Source organism: Laccaria bicolor, genomic scaffold (assembly GCF_000143565.1).
Source record: "Laccaria bicolor S238N-H82 LACBIscaffold_4 genomic scaffold, whole genome shotgun sequence".
Lineage (NCBI taxonomy): Eukaryota > Fungi > Basidiomycota > Agaricomycetes > Agaricales > Hydnangiaceae > Laccaria > Laccaria bicolor.
Window position 1 is genome coordinate 2,152,639 of NW_001889875.1, and position 19,964 is coordinate 2,172,602.

Genomic DNA, 19,964 nt, shown 5'->3' on the forward strand with positions numbered 1-19,964 from the left:
GTATTTATTATGAGTGTATTAAATAGGTTTGTTGGTGTGATAGTGCCAAATAGGGACATGAGGGCATGGGTGAATCCAAGATCGTACATAAAGCCTGTCTATCCTCCATGCAAGTTATCCACGTTCCCTACCAACCATGATACCTCCACTGCCTGATAGTGATCCCGACCCCACCACCCAGATCCCCTGGCCAGCCGCGAGGGCCAAACTTCAAGCATATTCAACTACACATGCAACCGTTCCCGATGATGATCCTGGTCAACCCGGTGAAGTGAGAGCAAAGCTGGTTCCGGGAAAGCGGCTCTTATCGACATGGGACCTCATAACTCTCAGCATATCTATGGCCGGTGCCCAAATTGCCTGGACTGTGGAACTTGGGTAAGGCTGTTACAAAATTTATGGACACTCCCTGACGTCCACAGCTACGGTACTCCATTCTTGCTGGGACTCGGTCTTTCCGAGAAGTTCTCTTCTCTCGTGTGGCTCGCAGGACCCATTAGTGGACTGATCGCACAACCCGTCATAGGTTGGTGAGCATCCTTACACCACGCAAAGGGAAATTTACCCTTTTAGGTGCTGTGTCCGATTCTTCTACTTCAAAATACCGTCGCCGTTTTTGGATCATGCTCTCGACAATAGCTCTTGTGATATCTACCTTAACTCTTGCATACTGTCAGGAGATCGCTGCGTTCTTCGTTGATTCACTTGGCGTTGGTGAAGGCGACTGGGACGAAAAGCGGAATGAAAAGGTACGTCTATGTGGTCGTCGAGTTTCCAGCCCACTTCTAATCAAAACTAGGCTAGTAGTGCTGCCATTGGCCTTGCTATAGTCTCATTCTACGTCCTCGATTTCGCTCTGAACGGACTTCAAGCTTCTCTCAGGAATCTTTTACTTGACATTGCTCCGCCGAGCCAATTGAACGCAGGAAATGCATGGCATGGTAGAATGACAAATGCTGGCAACATAGTTGGTTACGGGTTTGGTAGGTCATTCTCAGATCATTGGCACATCCGTGTTTGATCAATCATATTAGGTTTTCTGCCTCTCGCTCAGTTGCCCATAATCAGGTTGCTGGGAGGTGATCAATTTCGCAAGTTCTGTATTATTTGCATAGTGATTCTCGTTGCAACCGTGGTAACTACTTGTGTATGCCATGAAGAGGAAGAGCGTCCTGCCATGTCGCAGAGAACACAAGGGTTTGCTCTATCGATGTCAGCTGGAATAGAAATCCTGACCATCGCATCAGGAGGGCAAGAGATGTCTACGACAACATACGTACAGCCGTCATCAATTTGCCCAGACCTATCCGACGTGTTTGCTACGTGCAACTGTTTGCATTCATGGGCTGGTGTGTATGTTGACTTCATTTCCTGTATCGTACATAACATTACCCATCTAGGTTTCCATTCCTGTTCTATTCGTGAGTGATCAACCACAATACTCTGAATCGCACTAACGCAACTTCCCATGTAGGACAACGTATGTCGGACAGATCATGGCGTTTGAGCAGGGCAAAGAACCAGATCATGATTTCGCTATTCGGTCTGGAGAATTTGCCATGTTGATTTATAGCATAGGTTTGTCTGCTAACTATTTACTGCTTCTTCTGCTTCTAATATGCCATAAAGTTGGCGTCATTGCCGGAACAGTTCTGCCCCATCTTGCTAGCCGGGATCGTCGGCTTATGGGGCACAAGAGCGATGTCGATGGAGATGCTGAACTATCTCGTATCAGGGAAACTGTTCGACAATGGAGGGTAGATGCTGCTCGGCAAGGCAAACCTCTTCGCTTGCCCGTAATGCCATTTCTACTACGCAACATTTGGACGGGTGCTCTTCTCTTTTTCTCTCTCTTGATGTTTTCTACACTCTTCATTACAACGGTTTTCCAGGTTGGTGGGCAGATTGTCCTGTAAAGTGACGTGTCAACACCCTCTTTTAGGCGACAATATTTATCACTCTTGTGGGTATCTGTTGGGCAGTCGCGATGTGGGTGCCCTTTGCAATCATAATGGAGGTTGGGTTTTCCTGGCATCAACCCTTATTATGCATTAACTTTTACCTCATCTAGCTTCTCAAGGAACCGCCTGCAAATCAGCCTGTCTTGGATGCGGGACGTCCTGTACGTGCACGCAACGTTTCCACCCCCGGCAATCTTTCTTCTATCAGCGTCCGTCGTGGCAGCGGCGTAGTGAGCGAACGGCAGCCTCTCCTTCGCCGCCGTTCTGTTGATGAGTATGACAACATCGCCGAGGAGGATGCCGTCGCCCCGCCAATGGCTGGCGGGACTGTGTTAGGCATTCACAATCTGGCAATTGTCATGCCTCAGTTCATTGTATGTCTCAATGTTGTTCAGTTATCTTACATCTCACACTTTCATTTCAGGTAGCCATAGTGACGAGTGCAATCTTCCGCATTGTCGACGAGTCCACTGTTAAGTTGGCCGGTGATGGCAACACCTATTACGGCAAAAACGGTGTCGCATGGGTCCTACGTTTTGGCGGATTGTGCACATTATTTGGGGCGATAATTGCGCGGATGGTCCCCCCAACCCCCACCGAGAAGGCAATGCGTCGGAGACTGGGTGAAATGAGGCTGTTGGGAGAAGAGACCTCACCATGATTTGCTTTTACAATCTGAGGACATCACTAGATATACCTGCTTCCCACCGTTTGTTGCCGTTTATGTTTCAATTTGCTAAAGTGCATTGCTTTGTAGAGTAATATACAAACAGCCTAGTCCCGAATGAAAAACAGTTTTAAATCCCAAGGAAACAGAAGGCAAAATCCCAATCCTGTTTCTCTATACTCGATATACATCGGCACGGGATGTGGGTAGTCGGCGGAAGATCTTGTTCACCGAATAGCGCCTCACTAATACTTCGCACTGAAAATCGATGGGTTAATGTTTATTCAAGTGACCAGAAAAAATGGCCTACATGCAACGCCTTGTGATGGCAGGTAAAATAATCGCAGTGACAACGCATGGGTAAGATCGAGAGAAAGATTCAACGTTTCTTGGGCCTGCAAGGTCAAGTGGTTTGGCTCTTTAAACGGATTTATAAACTTGCATCTTTGACACAAAAAGTGAGGATTTTACCTCCTCTTCCGTAGACAATCGCACACATCGAGTTTGCACCATTTAAATGCGATACTTCTAAGCTCAACGCACCGCCATTGGACAGCACAAAATGGTCTGTCAGCAGGCTTACGTTAAACGTCTGGAAGCACACGAATAACGATAGGTTTACCTCGTTCATAAACGGGCGGTCGATCTTGTATCGACATTTCACCATCGTCTTCGTCGACCACTTCGCAACGTCCTGTATGAAGCAAGACTTGCTTTTCTACCATGGCGCCCTTCGGCAGTGCCTTGACGACGATAAACAATGTTGGAAAATTAGCTGCCTGGTCAGCTGTTAGCAGGTCGTGTCAAAGTGTGCAAATATCCCACCTTGCTTGCAGAGTGTCCTTTCTTGATCGATGGAAGATTATGAATGTCCTGGAGCCAATAAATTTCTAGTTGTGTGTACCCAACCCAGCCGCCGCCAGACTTGTTCCTCAGTGCGTCGACTACTCGTCGGACATGCTGGCAGGAAAGAGCTGTTTCTGTTGCAAGGGAGGGAGGCAATGGCAGGGAAAGCTGACCCGGAATAAGCCCGATTTGGCCCGATATAAAAATGCGTTCCTTGGCCTGACGATAGTTAAGTGAGAGGGCCCACTTGCAGTAAACAGATTCAAACCCTGATCGCCTGTGAGTACGGACCGATATTAGCGGGAGCCCAATAACTAAGAGCTTGAACGTGGAGCGCTTGACGGTCCATTGGCGCGTGTTCGTTGAGAGCAACACAGTCTAGTCGGACTCGACAGGACCTAGGAAGGTCAACTGCTACACAAGCTCGCGCTGGAGGACTGGCACCAAAAAACTTCGAATAAACGGCATTCACGCGTCCAAATAATTCGATTGATGATAAGAAAATGTTGATATTGACGCAATCTGTCAACTGGAGGTCGTGACTGGCGAGATTGGCTTGAACCATTTTAGAGTCACATCAACTTATGTTAGACGAAGGCTTACCTTTAAGGATGCTAAAACATTGCACCACCTCTTCCTCGACAGAGATGCCTTTATCCGTCTCTGCTTGAACATTGCTAACAAAAACCCAGGGGTCTAGCTTCTTGCTGGTAACAGGGTACATTGGATCCACACTGAAATCGAATGAGAAAGGCGTCATAGGAACCTTTTTCGCCTCTAGCCTTTCTGACACCTGTACCGCATCGCTTATTTGAAGAAAGTCATCCTCAATTCTTTGCGGCATGTAAATGTAAAAATCTGAATCCACAACTTTGAATTCCAGTTTCGCATTCTTTATGCGAAGAAAAGCCACGGTTGCAAAGTCGTTGTCGGCGTGGATAACAGTCTCAACCTCGGTGCTGTAAAAATATTGAGACAAAGGATGGTAAATTAACTTGATCGCTCACAGAACAATCCTGTGCTTGAAAAGGGGACAATCGAGTGTTAGGCTTTCATATTCACCTCCTTCCCCGCAAATGTGTGAGCCGTATAGAGAATTCTATGATCGTCAATCAGCAATTATTCAAACAGGTTTTCGAGGACAAACAAGTTCCACAAGAGTTGGCCGCATCTGCGCAAGAGACTTCCCAAGATGTTCGATTGTGAGACCTATGCCCGCGACTTTGATTATTATGGCTTCCATTCCAGCATCAATCATTTCAGTGAGCAGCTCTCCCTGATCCCTTTGCCACAGATAACATAGCGGAGTCAAACTTAACCTTTGGCAGCTACTCGATTTTGATGAGCGAGCTAGAATGGCGAGGTAACGTGAGGACCTTACACGTTCTCCACCCTGACACGCTGGTAATCTGAGAGAATTGCGCCAACGGAAACTCCCTCTATCTTGGGGTGATGAGCCTTTAACATCATTTAAATATAAGTCGAAGAAGTGTTTTGGACTGTCGAAACTCACTTTCACCTCTGCCAAAAGGGCATACAAGTCTTCGGTCTCATCACCCTCAACCCCACCCAAATGAGTTGGGTCCCGACTACCGTACTCCGATCCCTGTTCCAAAGCTCCACCAGTTATTACTCGACGATATAGAGGCACTTCCAAAGCGCGTGCAACAAATTCAATCGCATCTTGCCCAACGGTTTGGTAGAGATACGAGTCAAGTTCCTCTGCAACTGAGATAAATATCGCTGACGAGTCCACCTAATGGAGTCGAACCTTTTCCGGATTCTGGCGCTAGGGACGCTGCAGCTATAAGTTCGTGCCCATTTTTTGCACAGTGGAGGAGGTTGTAGCAGCTGTCCTTGCCGCCGCTGAGCAAGGCGAGATATTTCATCGACTTTCGGCTTATGTAAAAGTTAAACGACCCTTACTTACGCGACTTGGCAAACATCACCTACAATCTTCTACAAATCCGCAGAATGCCAACGGTAGCCGTCGATAAGGCTGATCTTTGGGAGAGACTCGGCCAGGAATACAGTGATCTCAATATCTTTTCAAGCCTTGATCTGGTCTGATTTGCATTTTCCACTAGCAACTGAGGAGTTCGACCAACTCTGTTTCGATTATGGATTGGAGTTAGATGAGGATGTGTGTTCTCATCACCAGTATATCAACTTCGCACATTTTAACCTGCTGTAGACGACAGAGGAGGTACAAGAAGCGATCAGGAATGGTCTGCCTGCTGAGCGTCCTGTACGTTAACTTGATTCGTCCATCCGCACGAAATACTCATACCATCAACAGCAATTGAAAATAGAAGTACCTGCAAACAGGCACGGGTTCTGTTTCTGAACCTCCGTTCTGACAGCTCATTTTCAGATGCTCTCAGATACGACCTCCTTTGCATTGAAGGCATCGCTCGCGCTCTCCGAGTCTTCCTCGGCAAATCAGAAGCACCGTTATACAGACTTGTGTATCCACCAGGCGGAGAGTCTGCCCTTCTCACCGCTTCTATCTCTCCTGAAGTGAGCGCAAGAAGTAGACCCAGTTTCAGTTTGAATACTTACCGGTAAATTTCAGACATCAAAAATACGACCGTTGTTTGCGTGTGCCATTCTTCGGAATGTCAAATTTACCCCTCGCTCCTACGCATCTTTCATGGATCTCCAAGACAAACTTCATCAAAATATTTGTCGAAGGCGACAGCTTGTTGCGATTGGCACGCATGATTTAGATACACTGACGGCACCATTTCGATACGAGGCAAGGGCCCCAAAGGATATCCAATTCATACCTCTTGGAAAAGATAGATCTTACACCGCAGAAGAGTTGATGACTGTATATGAGGTATGTTTCTGTGGTTAGCTTAGAAAAGCCATCGATTTACAGGTAATCAGTCCGAAAAACATCTTGCAAAGTATTTGCCCATCATTCGCGACTCTCCCGTTTATCCCATCATCTACGACGCCCAGGATCGGGTTCTATCTATGCCCCCCATCATCAATTCCGAGCATAGTAAAATCACTCTCGACACACGGAATGTCTTCATCGATGTAACAGCGACAGATCAGACAAAACTGGACATTGTCGTGAACATTGTGTCAACAATGTTCTCAGAGTACTGTCAAGTGCCCTACACGTACGTTCTCTCCGCTAGAGTTTAGCTTTCGTTAAGCCACCTTACAGCATCGAACCCGTCAAGGTTGTGTCAGCCAACGGTCAAAGTCACATCTCCCCGAACATCTCCAACCAAAAGAGGACGGCCCACGCATCATATGTAAACTCATGTACTGGTCTTTCTCTCACCTCGTCGGAGGTCTCTGCACTTTTGCAGCGTATGTCGCTGCACGCCTCGGTATCTCCAACCAATCTCGACGAGATCTTGGTCAATGTGCCCGCTATTCGGCCAGACATACTGCACGAGTGTGATATCATGGAGGACGCTGCCATCGCTTATGGGTTCAATAATCTTCCTGATACATTTCCGTCCACAAATACTGTTGCACAACCACTAGCTATCAGCAAGCTGAGTGATGTTGTTCGCGTGGAATGGGCGCTAGCAGGATGGATTGAAGTTCTCCCGCTAATTCTTGTGAGATCCCATACACCACATCTCAAAAGGATTATCTAATTTATTTTAGTGTTCGCATGAAGAAAATTTTGAGTGGCTGAATCATCAGGATGACGGAAGGACGGCAGTGAAGATTGCGAACCCCAAAACCCTTGAATTCCAGGTCGTCCGCACATCCCTTATACCAGGACTCCTCAAAACTATTCGAGAGAACCGCTCGCACGCTTTGCCAATCAAAATTTTTGAAACGTCCGATGTCGTTTTCAAGGACGTCTCAAGAGAGCGGCAGGCTCGAAATGAAAGACACGCTGCTGCAGTCTGGTGCAATAAGTCTGCTGGCTTCGAAATCGTACATGGCATGCTGGATCGTGTCATGAAGATGCTTGACATCCCACGCATTAGAAGTGAAGACGATAAATCGGGGACGGGGTACTACATCAGGGAAGCAAGTGGTAAGTCCTTCCCCTTCTTCGTTCTTCCATGTATTCATACAGTCAATTCAGATGGTATGTTCTTCCCGGGTAGGGCGGCTACGATTTATTATCGTCCCAACCCGAGTAACTGCACAGGTTTATCGTCTGTCGACGAAGCCGTGAAAGGTGATGTTCAAATTGGGCGATTAGGCATTTTGCATCCTTTGGTGCTCGAGAAATTCGAGATCGGCTTCCCTTGTTCTGCACTTGAATTCACCCTAGAGCCCTTCAAGGAGCGGATGCAAAAAGCATGGACGGACGAGGAATATTAGAGGGACCCGTTGCAGAACAGAAATAATGTACACGATTGGAATAAACATGTCTACATCATGCTATAGTCTTGTTTCGCGTGGAGAGGAACCATTCCCCAAAAGCCTCTGGAATTATTTACCACCTTGTCGCGGTTGTTCTTCCTCGGGGCCGCCAGATAGTACTACGAAGGTTGTGTCAGTCAGATGCGGAGAGAGCAGATGTGCTACGTACGCAACGCAACCAGGACAGCCGCAAGATACATCCAGTACTTTTGCAGAAAAGACCTTTCAGGAACAGGTTGAACAATTTCGCCCTCTGGTGTCAAAGGAGGCGGGGTGCGGAGCTCGGGCCTGGTTTAGGAAGCATTAGCGATTGCCTGATTTAAGAATACGATGCAACACGGACAGGGGAGGAGCGATGGGTTTTTTCAATAAAATTGTAGTATTCAATGAGAGCCCGCCTGTCGTGAACGCGTCGAAAGGGGAGGTATTTATTGCCTGGCTTTTTCCTTTTCGCTTGGCCAGTTGTGGGCATGATCCATCATGAGGCGTCGGGGAGACAAAGTAATCCAAAGCGAATGGTTCGGTGGACAGATAGTCGGAGAAGTGTAGATGAAGGGAATCCGCGGACATTGTGTGAAGATGGCACTGTCCAGTCGAGGTCATCTCTCATGCCGCCGACTTAAGATGATGAGACGGACCACTTTAACAGAAGAAAAGTCCCATTGACCATCTCCTATGTTTCCTAACGCAACCTGATACAATGCATGTTCGGGACTCTCCAGCGACTGCAACAGCTCAAAGAATGCCGCAAAGTCGTCTGGGATTGAAGGCGACGGTTGGAGGGTTGCAGAGTGTTCTGTTATGATTAATGTTCCACGCTCTGCGTATGGAAAAGGCTGCAAGGATGGGTGGAATATTCGGTGGTGGATTTTGAAGGAGGATTGGGCGACAACGGAGGAAAGAAAAGCGAGGAGGATAAGGACGTTCATCTAAGTGGACACAAAGAAGCCAAAATAAATGCTACCATAAGGTGACCTTCATAAGTATACCTTTTATTTAATTTCTTGGACAAAGCCCATGTCCAACCGCTATGCTCCCCTTCCCAATCCCGTGCCAGTCGATCATGGCATGGAGGTTGAGATGCAAGCAGCGTTCGACTACGCAGAAGACGACGAAGACGATCTACACAATACCACGGAGTCTCGCCCTTTGAACCCTCATTCTGGTCCTTCTTCACCCCTAGCCACACGACTACATATACCAGGAGCGTATGACTTTGAGTCCGTCGACTACGATTATCCGCCTCCAGGCTCCCCCCCAGAGTTATCTTCGAGTGCCCTCCCAAACAATATAGGAAATTCCAACGGTTTCATCCCTGCTTTCAACCTTGATTCGAGCCCTGGGCCTCGCCAAATCTGGTTCAGAAGAGCTGCCGCCTCCTTGCTACCTTCCCACTATCTCGAACGCTGGCCCCTCAATTCAAGGACGCCTGCTGGTCCCGTTGGTGGTGGTACAAATAATGATGGAGTTTTCGCAAATGTTACGGCCAAGCCAGCTGCCCCTGTGGTTCTGCAAGACGGCATGTAGCGGAACGTTCGGTTTCGTTGTTGGTGTATCTGATCTGATATTTTAGGTGACGATGCTTATCTGGTACCTGAGGATGCAAGGCGAGAAGCACCACCTTCTTACGCTTCTGCCCAAGCAGACGCGGTCCCTCCTTATTGGGAGACGACAGTTCATGCACCCTTCTCTCCAGGTTCTGTGGGTGAGATGATCGTGGATTCACTCCCGACTGGATCCCTCCTCTCATTTTGCTGGAACATGCTCGTTTCGATATCATTCCAATTCGTTGGATTCCTTTTGACCTATCTGCTGCACACCAGCCATGCCGCTCGCTTAGGGTCTCGCGCAGGGTTGGGCGTGACCCTCATCCAATACGGATTTGCGTTGAGGGGCAGATTGGATAATGTAGATGGAAACGGTGGGGATGGTGCATGGATCGAATGGAAACCTCATCCAACCTTTGCATCAGCAGCAGATGCTGATGCATATTACGCCGCACATGGAGTCAACAACTCCATTACGGTTCCTTCAAGAACAGGTGTGGCGGCAGATCGAGCAAGCGCGATAGTTGGTGATGCTACCGCAGAGTGGTTGTCTTTCTTTCTGATGACAGTTGGTAGGTTGTATCCCTTCATTCACTGGACTCTCAAATGCCAAGTTAGCCTTTTTCAGGCTGGTTTATCCTCCTTACCTCTTTCCTTGGGTTTCATCGCGTGAAGCGTTGGGAACGAAGCATTCTCGCCTCTCAACGCGATTCAAGCCGCCCAATTCCGATCAGCGTTAATGCCCCTGGCGTTTCGCGCTTTGAACAAACCTTTGGTCTGCGTGGAATCTCACGAATTGCACTCCTTCAACGGGGTTTTGGTTTTGGTAACAATAGACGAGCGAGCCAGAGTGAGGCAGGAGATGCATCCCAGAGCGCGTCTAGAGCAGAGCAAGGGGCATCTCATCTCGATGCCGAAGAAACTGACGCCATGCTACCTCTAGATCCCTCCAATCCTCGCCGTGAAGAAATCTCACATTTACTGATTCAAGAGCGCAGGGTTCAAGCAGCCTTGAGGGATGCAGGGTTATTATAGGTTGTCACAACTTGCCCGTGTATGTACATAGCTCCGTAAAGGGTACTAATCAATCTAGCCTGTCGCGCAAAATTTCTGACAGCGTATCATGTAGCGACATCGACATCAACTTCAAGATGGTGGACCCTACTTCAATGACACAGCTGGGTCAATGACACAAAACACTCTTGTTGCGTCAGTTTTGCTCGAAACTCTTAGAAAATATTCAAGCACATACCAGAAGGCTAGATTAATATACCTCTGTTTTTGTTGGAGTACAGCAAGACCCTTGAAATTTTGAAAGCTTCATTTATTGCCTTACAAGTTACAAGTAACTAATCTAACAACAACATACAACGCTACATGCCTGAATCATGTGTCGTGTCAATGTGTCTAGTCTCGTCCCCATCGGTTATAGTGGTCGGCTTGCCGGACCACTACATTTTCAAGGCTCACACTTTTGTGGTTTGGATCCACATTGACGTTTCCGTTGGACCTTCCCGTAAGAATCTGAAGACATCTGATTATTCTTCATGAAAAAAAAAAACAATGTAAGTATTATGGCATCCCTCGCTACCCTGATGGAATGCGATCGAAAATGCAACCAGACAACCAACAAATAGCTGCTGGGTTACTGAAGATCTAAATATGTGTTACCCTTATAACTCGACCCTGGTCAGTTCAACCTCCCGCTTAGAACCGCCCAAGAACCTCACACACATACTTACGATCTACATGTCTACTCAGTGTCTACTTACTCAGAGCTGATTGGGGAGCTTTTTCCCCTTTATACTGCTAACTGACTCCAAAATGCAGAATCAAGAAGTGTAATACCACGGCAGCTGAATTCAATCTCAGCGACAGAGGCTTTGAACGTTGTACCCTCGTTTACCCAACCACTCCTTCGACGTGTCTAGGCTCCAGATGCGTCCCGATAGAGTCAACATGGCAACTTGACACTGTAAATAGTGCACCATCCGAATCCACTTCTTCGCCTGTCCATAATTCGACTTCACAATCGTTCAAACGTCAACTTCATCCAAACTTCATCAAATCAGCAACTAAATTGCGACATATGTTACAAGACAATCAATGGAGGAGCCTCTCAAGAACTTCTTCTACTCCAAGTTCCAATACCTTAAATAATCATCAGAAAGTAAACAGTGCTGACTACATTTTGCAGGTGTGTTTATTGGGTGGACAGACTACTGCGCACCCCATCTCACCTCTTCCTTTCGATAGATCGTATTATTGCAGAACAATTGCAGAATAACGCACTCAAAATGCGAACACATCTCCGTCCATTGCCTGCTCGGATCATCCGAGTCGGATGCCTTCTCTTCAAGTCTGCCAATTGGTTGTCGACGTGGGAATGCACAGGGTCACTTTGTTTCCTATGTGCGCCCATCGTGGATCTGACACCTCTTGGCAACGGCACTTATCAGTTTAAGGAAAATTCTTGCAGGGTCACTGATCTCATTCTTCCCTGATTTTCCGCCCACAATTCTCCAATCGTACTAGTGTAGCTGAGTCTGGCACTGGTGAACACTGGTGCGACTTGGTGCGACCCGAAAGCAATTGAAGACTATCATGTAGGTCCAGAAACACCGATTCGCCAGGAATTCAGGACCGACGGCGATCTCTGATAACGATGTGGACACTCTAAGGCCTTCATTATAAAATGAGGAGCCCCGCTTAGGTATTAAATAAAGGTCGTCCGACAGAAAGGTCCTCACCTTGTCCTCACTGCCTCCCATTTCAAGGCGGCTACCTCCTTCCTTTGATATAACAGAATGGGCGCATACGATTTGGTTATTGGTGACTTACCCACCTCTATAAACCCTGCCTTTTACTTACCTCTCTACGCAAAGGTGTCCTCCTACTGGGATTGTTCTGTACGCACGTTAATTTTCATTGGCTAGCACGAAATGCTGATGACAGTGCTTCAGTCAACACCTACCTTTATGGTCTAGTGACGTACCAGTTTATCGTCTATCGCAACACAAGTAAGTGTAATGGATATTTTATTTTCTCGAAGTGCCACTAATTTTGCATCGCAGCATTCAACGATCCTTTCTGGATAAAGTGCGATATTCTTGCCGCTCCTCGATAACTAAAAATAGATGTTTTACCTCACTTAGGTCTGTTGTTGGCGCCCTGTTCATCCTGGATACAGTGCATAGCGCCGTGTAGGTGTTTATCCTCCTCATATTCTCAAACTTTGTCTGATATACCGCGCAGAGCTGTGTACGCGGGTTGGGAACTTTGGTAAGGTGTTTGTTATGCACACATCCAAGGCCAAAATCCATTACGATTTTTCCCCCTCAGCGTCACCAACTACGATAATCCTGCTAGTCTTGCTGGTAAGGTTTCTGCCATTGATGCTTGTTGGTCTCGTTAACTGAAAATTGCCGCTTTGTAGTCGTCTCATGGACCATTCCGTTCACGGCTGTTGCGACGTCCTGCGCTGCCATTGTTACTCAATTATTTTTGGGACATCGGTGTGTCTGATTAATACCATACAAGGAAGATATCTCAATTTTTTTTGGCCTTCAAGTGTCCTCATCTTGACGAAGAACAAGATTCTCACCGGTTTGATTGGCTTGTTGAGCCTGCTCGGTTTCATCTTTGGAGTGTATGCGGGCATCTATTCTGGGATACTCCGAGAGTATGTCTCCGTTTTTATGTCCTTATTTCCCCCTCATCTGATGAACAGAGTCTCCAAATTTGCTCCTCTCAATCCTTTCGTCACTTGCTGGTTGACGTTCCAGACAAGTGCTGATCTTATCATCACCTGTAAGTTGAACTGATGTTAAAAACACCTAGACGCTTATATTTGGTGCAGTCGTTCTATCCTTTGTGCTTAGCCGTTCCAAGACTGGTTTCCGCAGAACGGATACAATCCTTAACAGACTGATTCGCGGTGCAGTCCAGACTGGTCTATTCGTCTCAATATTCGCTCTGGGAGACCTCTTTAGCTTTTTGCTTCATCGTAACACCAACCTCTACGCCATGTTTGCATACCCCATGGGCAGGATCTACACCAACGTGAGTAACTTCCTCATTCTTGGATTCTACTCTCAATCGCTGTTATAGACACTGCTTGACACCCTGAATGCTCGCATTGCAATCAAAAATATGAACAACACAACTGTGGAAATCAGCTCCGAGGTCAGTAGCAAAACTCACCTTTTTACCAATAATAATCTTTTTGGACGCAGGGAAACACCTTCCGAATGCAAAATCAATCGCAAACGCTGGCAACAACAAGTGTTCACTCAATTCAAGTACAAAAAGAGGTGGTAACAGATGCAGTAGAAGATCGCGACGCCAAGTATGCAGGAGACGACGGATATCCAAGCCGTGTCTAAGTTGAAAAAGAAGCATATTCTGAAATGTTTACAATCGTTTACCGTTAGTTTGACAAATAAACATCATTCTCGTCCCTTGTCCAGCACTAGACCATCGAGCATGCAAGAACTTCCAATCACTCGCGAATACGACTCGATCTCTGACCATCCAGTAGCCGCTGAGCCACCAAGTCGTCGACGCGTTAGCAACATCCCTGTCGGCATTCCCAACCCACACTTGCGGCTAGATGAAAATCAAAATGATCATGCGCACAGAAAGTACTCCCTTTCCTCTTATGAACACCCATACGACATTACGCCCCCACAATATGCCTACACAGGGTCATTCAATCCCACCCCGATACCCCGCAATGTCAGCTTTCAAGGCACACCTGATGTTCAAGTCTACGACCCGAAAGACAAGAGTGGCTTAGAAGAATACGGTGCCCAGAAAAGGCGTGGTATTCTCTCCAACATGATGGACTGGTACACCGTAGACCGATCCAGAACTCGCCAAGCAACCAGCCGAAATGAACATATGAATCGTCAAGGATCGACACTGTCGGACGACGATTATGGCTACTCTAGTGCTTTGAGAGATATGCGACGAAACGATTCAATGCACTCGATGATCTCCCTGGGTTCCGATATTCTCGACCCAGACGACCCCCGTGTTACTGGTGTGAAAGCAAAGCAGCTTGAAGACCAAGACGATCTCGAGAAAAACGCTCTCCGGCAAATGGATTATAGGACGCGAAGGAAGCATCTTCAACGTGTTAGAATCGAATTCAATGTTTCATGTACGTCGGCTCTATTTTCTTTTATACAGTACATTTGACTTGAACCTCTCTCAATCCAGCAATGATCGACAGACAGGAATTTCTTTTGAAGCTTGCACGAGCCTTGATGACCTACGGTGCCCCTTCACATAGGATTGAATCACAATTAGTTGCCGCTGCGCGCATCCTTGAGGTTGAAGCTGAATTTATACATCTTCCTGGGGTCATCATCTGCTCTTTTGGCGATCAGGATCTGGGATGTTCTGAAACGCACTTCATAAAATGTGGTGGTCGACTCTCACTTGGGGCTCTCCACAAGGTTCACCTTATATATCGTTCCGTGGTCCACGATGAAACCAGCGCCAAGCAAGCCACTGAACAACTCGAGTCACTTCTCCAAGCCCCTCCTTTGTATTCCATTTTCTTTCGATGTTTTCTGGCGTTCTGCTTATCGGCGCTAATTTGTCCACTGGCTTTTGGTGGTTCGTTTCTTGACATGTGGATTGCAGGAGCAGCTGCTTTTCTACTTGCCGTCTTACAGCTTTGTGTTGCAAATAAAAGTGCTTTATATGCAAACGTTTTTGAGCAAGTGTTCTCCCCCATCCTACACGCCCGGATGCTGAGCCCTAGCCATAGGATCACAATTTCGATTTTCGTATCTTTCGTCGCTCGAGGCCTGAGTAGCATTCGTAGCCGGATTTTCTGTTACACCGCAATCTCTTCCTCAGGCATTATCGGCATTTTGCCTGGGTATCTTATTCGTCTGTTAATTTCTTCGTTAAGAAGTCAATAATGTTGACTTCTTTCTAGTTAGTAGTTCTCTGGAACTCGCGTCAAAAAATATCGTTTGTGGAAGCGTAAAAATGGTTTATGCTCTTATTTACACATTATTTCTGGTGATGTTCATTCTATCTCATGTCATTAACTGCTAACGTATATGATACCTACAGGGTTTTGGATTGCAGATCGGGAACGATTTCTATCTCCTTCTCGATCCACAAACTCGTCGTCAACTGGACGCGTTGGCTTCAAGTCTCAGCTCTACTGTTTCTTTGACTGGGACCTGGGTCTCTGACAACGGAACGGACGCTAATTCCATCCCTTTGGTTGGTACTTGGACCTTCTCGCGTAACGTCCTTCCTAGCCAACAGGATATAATTGAAGGTTGTTATCGACCCAATTCTTTTCCTTTATATCTGCAACCATTCCCCACCTGGACTGCCGCAATAATTGTTCCGCTGTTCTCGACGTTGTCGTCGCTTGCAAATCTTCAACCTCTGAGAAGCAAACAGCTTCCAGTCATGGTCATCATATCCTGTTTTTCGTACGCATCCAACAAAATTGCGAACCATTATATTTTCAATCGCTCGGATGTAGTTTCTGCCATTGGTGCCTTCACAGTCGGTCTTCTGGGCAATGTATATTCGCGCAAGATGGGCGGGACTGCTTTTACGTCGATGGTGACCGGGGTGCTCTTTTTGGTTCCAGTATGCTTTCTCTCCGACTGATCCAGCATCTCATGGCACTCATCTGTATCCCTCTCACTAGTCAGGGCTGTCACAAGCCGGAGGGATCACTGCTAATGGCAATGGTATTGACATTGGAGGGGCTATGATTGCGGTCACTATCGGGATCACTGTAGGTCTTTTCATGAGTCAGGCGTTAGTTTATACCTTTGGATCGCGAAAGAATGCCGCAGTGTTTTCATTTTAAATACAGTGTTACTTTCCTTAACAATGGAAATTTATTTTCGCCTCTAAAACATCACTGCAGGGGAACGCTCAATGCCTTCTATGGACACCTTATGTCCAACCAATGTGCGAATATTGTTGATTCCATACCTAAGTTCTTGTCAATAGGGAGAAAATGATGGAAGTTGGTGCTGACCGGATCATCGTCGGGCGCTCTAAACTCAAACCCCATCCATGTACACGGACATCTTTTGGAAATCCCATTGGCTCCAACATTTCGGGGCGAAACATTCCACTATTTCCCACTTCTACCCACCGATTCAGCATGGGGTGGAATGCGAAGATTTCCAGAGAAGGCTAGACATCTCCTTCACTATGAGTTCGATGAAGAAGCTTAGCATTTACCTACCTCAGTGTAGGGGTTATAGGCTGGTTTGAACCTCACTTTCTCAATGCCCATTTTTTTAAAGAATACTCTCATGAACCCTACGAGGTTCACAATATACGTAAGAGAGACCAGGGTGACGATTGAGTTGAACTCACCAATAAGGTCGGCCAATGTCAGGTCACGGTCAGCTACAACACCCTCCACTTGATGAAACTCTGCCAAATGAGTGGCATCCATCGTCTCGTTTCTAAATACCCTATCGATGCTAAATAATTTGGCAGGCTTGAAGCCGTCGTCTTTTTCCCTCAGATTTTTAATGGATCCAGAAGAGGATGTGCCCCCCCCGTCGCCTTCAGCCTCTCCTCGACATTTAGCAGCAAGTTTATAGAGCATGTGCGCTGAGGAGGCTGTGGTGTGGGTGCGCAGAAGAAGTTTACGCGATTCTTCGTGGGACCACGGAGCGCGGTATCCAACAGACCCGAAGCCTCCGTATTCGTGAGTTTCCGAAACGCGCTGATAATAGGCTGGCTCGGGATCAAGCGACTGCTTTGGATCTGTCAACGAGGTCGGCAAACGATCAAGCCACGAACCTAGTCACTGAACACACCTGAAAGATAAAAGGTATCCTGCAAGTCTCTTGCGGGATGTTGTTGGGGAACGAAGAGCGCATCGAAACACCAGAAGCCAGATTCGACGAAAGATTGCGTGGGCATTTCCGCGAAGCTGTCAATTCCTTAGATCGATAAGTGGTAAAAACTGTTCTGTTACCCTCACCCACCCCATTTCTAGGAAAATGTTGCGAATTTCTTCTCGTACTTTCAACAGCGGGTGAAGAGCGCCGCCAGTCGTAGGGATACCTTCGGCTTCAAAGTTGTATTTCTTGTATGTCGCGGTTTTCCAGGATCCTCTACATACCGAAAAGGCGATCAGTCGGAAGAGGGCCGAAAATCAATTATAGAACGGACGATGTGAGCATGTCAGCCGTAAGATCGGTCTCTGGTTTGGCAGTCGAGGTGCTGAACTGGGACCCTTTATGGACTGTGAACCACTGGCCTTTCCTTAGAATCGATCAATGATTGACGATCGCGGGTGCGATCAAGCATGCATACTTGAGGACAATTAACTTTCTCTTTCTCAGGTCCGCCAGGATTTTTTCGCCAGCCTTTAATGATCCGGTAGAAGCCACCTCTTGCAGCTCAACCTGGGTAGCATCCTGTATTTCTGGCACCTGCAGTAAAACAATTTAGTGGAAAGTATTGTATGGGATATTAAATTTTAACCGACAAGCTTGATAAGTCCATTGCCTTCTTTACCAATCCAGCCATTCTTAAAAGCTCGACCTTGTCCGACCTTGGAAGCTTCGTCGCCCACAATGCCCTTGAGTTGTACTGGCGTAATGGGGGCCCCTTGACCTTTGAGCGAAAGGGCGGACCAGACTCGTGCTTCATGAGAGCCATCCTTTACGATCTGAGCACCTTCGGGTGTCAAGACATGAGAGGAAACATCATGAGTGTCATATTTGACCATCTGAAAGGATATATATGAAGAAAATTGGTGGGCACGATGGTGGGCGAATAATTACCTCACGGCTGGAGAGGGAGTTGAGGGCGCCCAAGATGGTGATTTGATCTTCGAGACATTCTGCTGGCTGTCCTTTGTCCGGTAGGATCAAGGACCTGGTATCGTTTATAAAATCTCCTGACTGAAGAGAATCCAAAATCAGTCGCTGTAGAGCCTCTGCCATGTCGATGAGTATGTAGAGGAAAAGAATAATATCACGTGCTGCTCCTTAATTTACCTGTCTAATCTTCTGACTCTTTAGCCCGTCTGAAGCATGCTATATGCCTGGGAGAACGCTTGGAACAGCGCCCAACCACACTTGTCGTCCATCACCACCGCCATCCGCGCACCATCCACCGTGAATCCTCGCGTTATTCGTGTTGGGCAGCTCGACTCCGAGCTACTCGATCAGCAACTTGTTCAGCTTTTGCAGGAGCCTATCAACAAAGCGTTGTCCCTCATAAACGTAACCATATGCTCTCGACCTTGCTTCAACTTTTCATTATGCCCGCCAGAATTCACTAAGAGCCAATTTTGAGCTCGAGTTGACCCTGCTCATTCAACTCACTCTTTACAAGCTTTCCGTGTGGAATACTGGCGCCAGCTACGGCGCCAAGCTTCAGGACCTCAAATTTTTTGTCCCTTCTACTTCCTCCCATACCCTTTCTTGTAAGTTTCACGGTCACTTCACCCGCCCACTCTTTAAATTCGGCATATTTCAGCTTCTCGGTTACCTCGGAGAACTCTGCTTAATCATATTTTCTTGACGCTAATTGTGCCCTATGTTCACTCCCGACTACGCTCTCATGCTCTTTCGCGCGCCTGGCCCGATGCCCCTTCTTCGGATCGACGCAGAAAAGCTTGGAATGTCCTAAACTTACTCGAATCAACACACACACTTTTTGGGCTCGTAAACTTCGTTGCATTTCTCTGGGGTGGCCAGTAAGTTGATGAGCGATGTGCCTTACGCTATTTAATCCACACATCAAATAGATACCGCACGCTCGCTGATAGGTTCCTCAAAATGAAGCTCGTTCCAGCTAGAAGGTCCGTAAAGCGTGACGTCAGTTACGAGTTTATGAACCGACAAATGGTGTGGCATGCGTTTACGGTAAGGCATCGCGCTACCATGTTGTCTTGATCTTTACGCATGAAAACTAGGAGTTCCTTCTTTTCTTGCTCCCTTTGTTGAATGCTCGGTCAATTCGGCGCCGCTTCTACCGTCTAGCTTCAAACGCGTCCCTCACGCATCTTTTCTCCCTTTTACCGGAAAAGGCCCGCGGTATATTCGGCATCGTAAAGGATTTGAAAAGCCTTCCAACCGGCGCACAACGAACGCGAGGGAAATTTTGGTCGTTGCCAGAAGATCAATGTGGTATCTGTGCAGAAAACGCCTCGTTTAACCCAAACCTATCTGAACCGGCAAACATGTTCACTGTTTTGGCAAATTCCCCAACTGGCCTGCCTTCTGCCGACCCTCTGGAACCTCCAGCTTACCCAATATTTACGCCGTACGTGACTTCTTGCGGACATGTCTACTGCTATCATTGTATTGCTGAGCGCATGATATGGGCTGTCGACGAAGCTGGAAATGGTCAAAGTTGGGAGTGCATAAGGTGTGGGGCGGATGTGAAAAGAGCAGAGAGATTGTCCATCAAGGTCTTTGAGAGTGACCCAGACAGTGAATGCGAGTTCAGTAGTGATCTAGAGATGATTACCGATATGTCAGGTTCGTTGGGAAGCTACAGCGAATCAGTGTTGTCAGAATGAAGTTGGTTTTCAACCATGGAGTACGATATCAGTAAAGG

The 19,964-nt window shown here is 47.1% G+C and overlaps 9 protein-coding genes across 9 annotated transcripts; 6 read left to right on the forward strand and 3 right to left on the reverse strand.

Moving 5' to 3' along the window:
• Positions 1-304: 304 nt before the first annotated feature.
• Positions 305-2,595, forward strand: LACBIDRAFT_142282 (uncharacterized protein; the record flags this gene model as incomplete). The annotated part of the gene is given in 12 exon segments (XM_001876710.1): positions 305-378; positions 423-526; positions 574-749; positions 800-983; positions 1,035-1,197; positions 1,248-1,349; positions 1,401-1,421; positions 1,475-1,578; positions 1,630-1,892; positions 1,943-2,017; positions 2,072-2,339; positions 2,357-2,595. Coding segments are annotated over 12 exon segments (1,773 nt in total), but the record flags the coding sequence as incomplete, so codon positions are not given.
• A 1,456-nt stretch (positions 2,596-4,051) lies between these two features.
• LACBIDRAFT_245647 (uncharacterized protein) lies at positions 4,052-5,363 on the reverse strand (the record flags this gene model as incomplete). Its single annotated transcript, XM_001877145.1, has 6 exons — positions 4,052-4,433; positions 4,482-4,573; positions 4,622-4,802; positions 4,856-4,932; positions 4,988-5,202; positions 5,246-5,363. 6 exons carry the CDS (start codon positions 5,361-5,363, stop codon positions 4,052-4,054), a joined length of 1,065 nt encoding a protein of 354 aa, XP_001877180.1.
• Positions 5,364-5,448: 85 nt separating this feature from the next.
• Positions 5,449-7,785, forward strand: LACBIDRAFT_311939 (uncharacterized protein; the record flags this gene model as incomplete). The annotated part of the gene is made up of 10 exons (XM_001876711.1): positions 5,449-5,506; positions 5,562-5,617; positions 5,669-5,722; positions 5,774-5,802; positions 5,859-5,994; positions 6,050-6,316; positions 6,367-6,608; positions 6,656-7,061; positions 7,111-7,492; positions 7,544-7,785. The coding sequence occupies 10 exons, from the start codon at positions 5,449-5,451 to the stop codon at positions 7,783-7,785; spliced, it is 1,872 nt and encodes a 623-aa protein (XP_001876746.1).
• LACBIDRAFT_292943 (uncharacterized protein) lies at positions 7,784-8,397 on the reverse strand (the record flags this gene model as incomplete). Its single annotated transcript, XM_001877146.1, has 3 exons — positions 7,784-7,946; positions 7,997-8,115; positions 8,171-8,397. 3 exons carry the CDS (start codon positions 8,395-8,397, stop codon positions 7,897-7,899), a joined length of 396 nt encoding a protein of 131 aa, XP_001877181.1. The 3' UTR covers positions 7,784-7,896.
• Positions 8,398-8,844: 447 nt separating this feature from the next.
• Positions 8,845-10,409, forward strand: LACBIDRAFT_311941 (uncharacterized protein; the record flags this gene model as incomplete). Its single annotated transcript, XM_001876712.1, has 3 exons — positions 8,845-9,346; positions 9,401-9,946; positions 10,003-10,409. 3 exons carry the CDS (start codon positions 8,845-8,847, stop codon positions 10,407-10,409), a joined length of 1,455 nt encoding a protein of 484 aa, XP_001876747.1.
• Positions 10,410-12,181: 1,772 nt separating this feature from the next.
• Positions 12,182-13,759, forward strand: LACBIDRAFT_311942 (uncharacterized protein; the record flags this gene model as incomplete). Its single annotated transcript, XM_001876713.1, has 13 exons — positions 12,182-12,206; positions 12,260-12,283; positions 12,338-12,394; positions 12,449-12,473; positions 12,530-12,577; positions 12,630-12,656; positions 12,717-12,751; positions 12,811-12,889; positions 12,946-13,056; positions 13,105-13,184; positions 13,234-13,436; positions 13,485-13,559; positions 13,610-13,759. The coding sequence occupies 13 exons, from the start codon at positions 12,182-12,184 to the stop codon at positions 13,757-13,759; spliced, it is 939 nt and encodes a 312-aa protein (XP_001876748.1).
• A 984-nt stretch (positions 13,760-14,743) lies between these two features.
• LACBIDRAFT_145192 (uncharacterized protein) lies at positions 14,744-16,206 on the forward strand (the record flags this gene model as incomplete). The annotated part of the gene is made up of 6 exons (XM_001876714.1): positions 14,744-15,108; positions 15,154-15,278; positions 15,328-15,413; positions 15,468-15,522; positions 15,682-16,004; positions 16,066-16,206. Coding segments are annotated over 6 exons (1,095 nt in total), but the record flags the coding sequence as incomplete, so codon positions are not given.
• Positions 16,207-16,251: 45 nt separating this feature from the next.
• On the reverse strand, positions 16,252-18,340 carry LACBIDRAFT_183128 (uncharacterized protein; the record flags this gene model as incomplete). The annotated part of the gene is made up of 11 exons (XM_001877147.1): positions 16,252-16,358; positions 16,405-16,565; positions 16,618-16,694; positions 16,752-16,892; positions 16,965-17,150; positions 17,204-17,319; positions 17,375-17,503; positions 17,562-17,654; positions 17,706-17,824; positions 17,881-18,123; positions 18,179-18,340. The coding sequence occupies 11 exons, from the start codon at positions 18,338-18,340 to the stop codon at positions 16,274-16,276; spliced, it is 1,512 nt and encodes a 503-aa protein (XP_001877182.1). The 3' UTR covers positions 16,252-16,273.
• Positions 18,341-18,430: 90 nt separating this feature from the next.
• LACBIDRAFT_311945 (uncharacterized protein) lies at positions 18,431-19,926 on the forward strand (the record flags this gene model as incomplete). The annotated part of the gene is made up of 5 exons (XM_001876715.1): positions 18,431-18,622; positions 18,672-18,825; positions 18,879-19,098; positions 19,150-19,267; positions 19,318-19,926. 5 exons carry the CDS (start codon positions 18,431-18,433, stop codon positions 19,924-19,926), a joined length of 1,293 nt encoding a protein of 430 aa, XP_001876750.1.
• Positions 19,927-19,964: the final 38 nt, after the last annotated feature.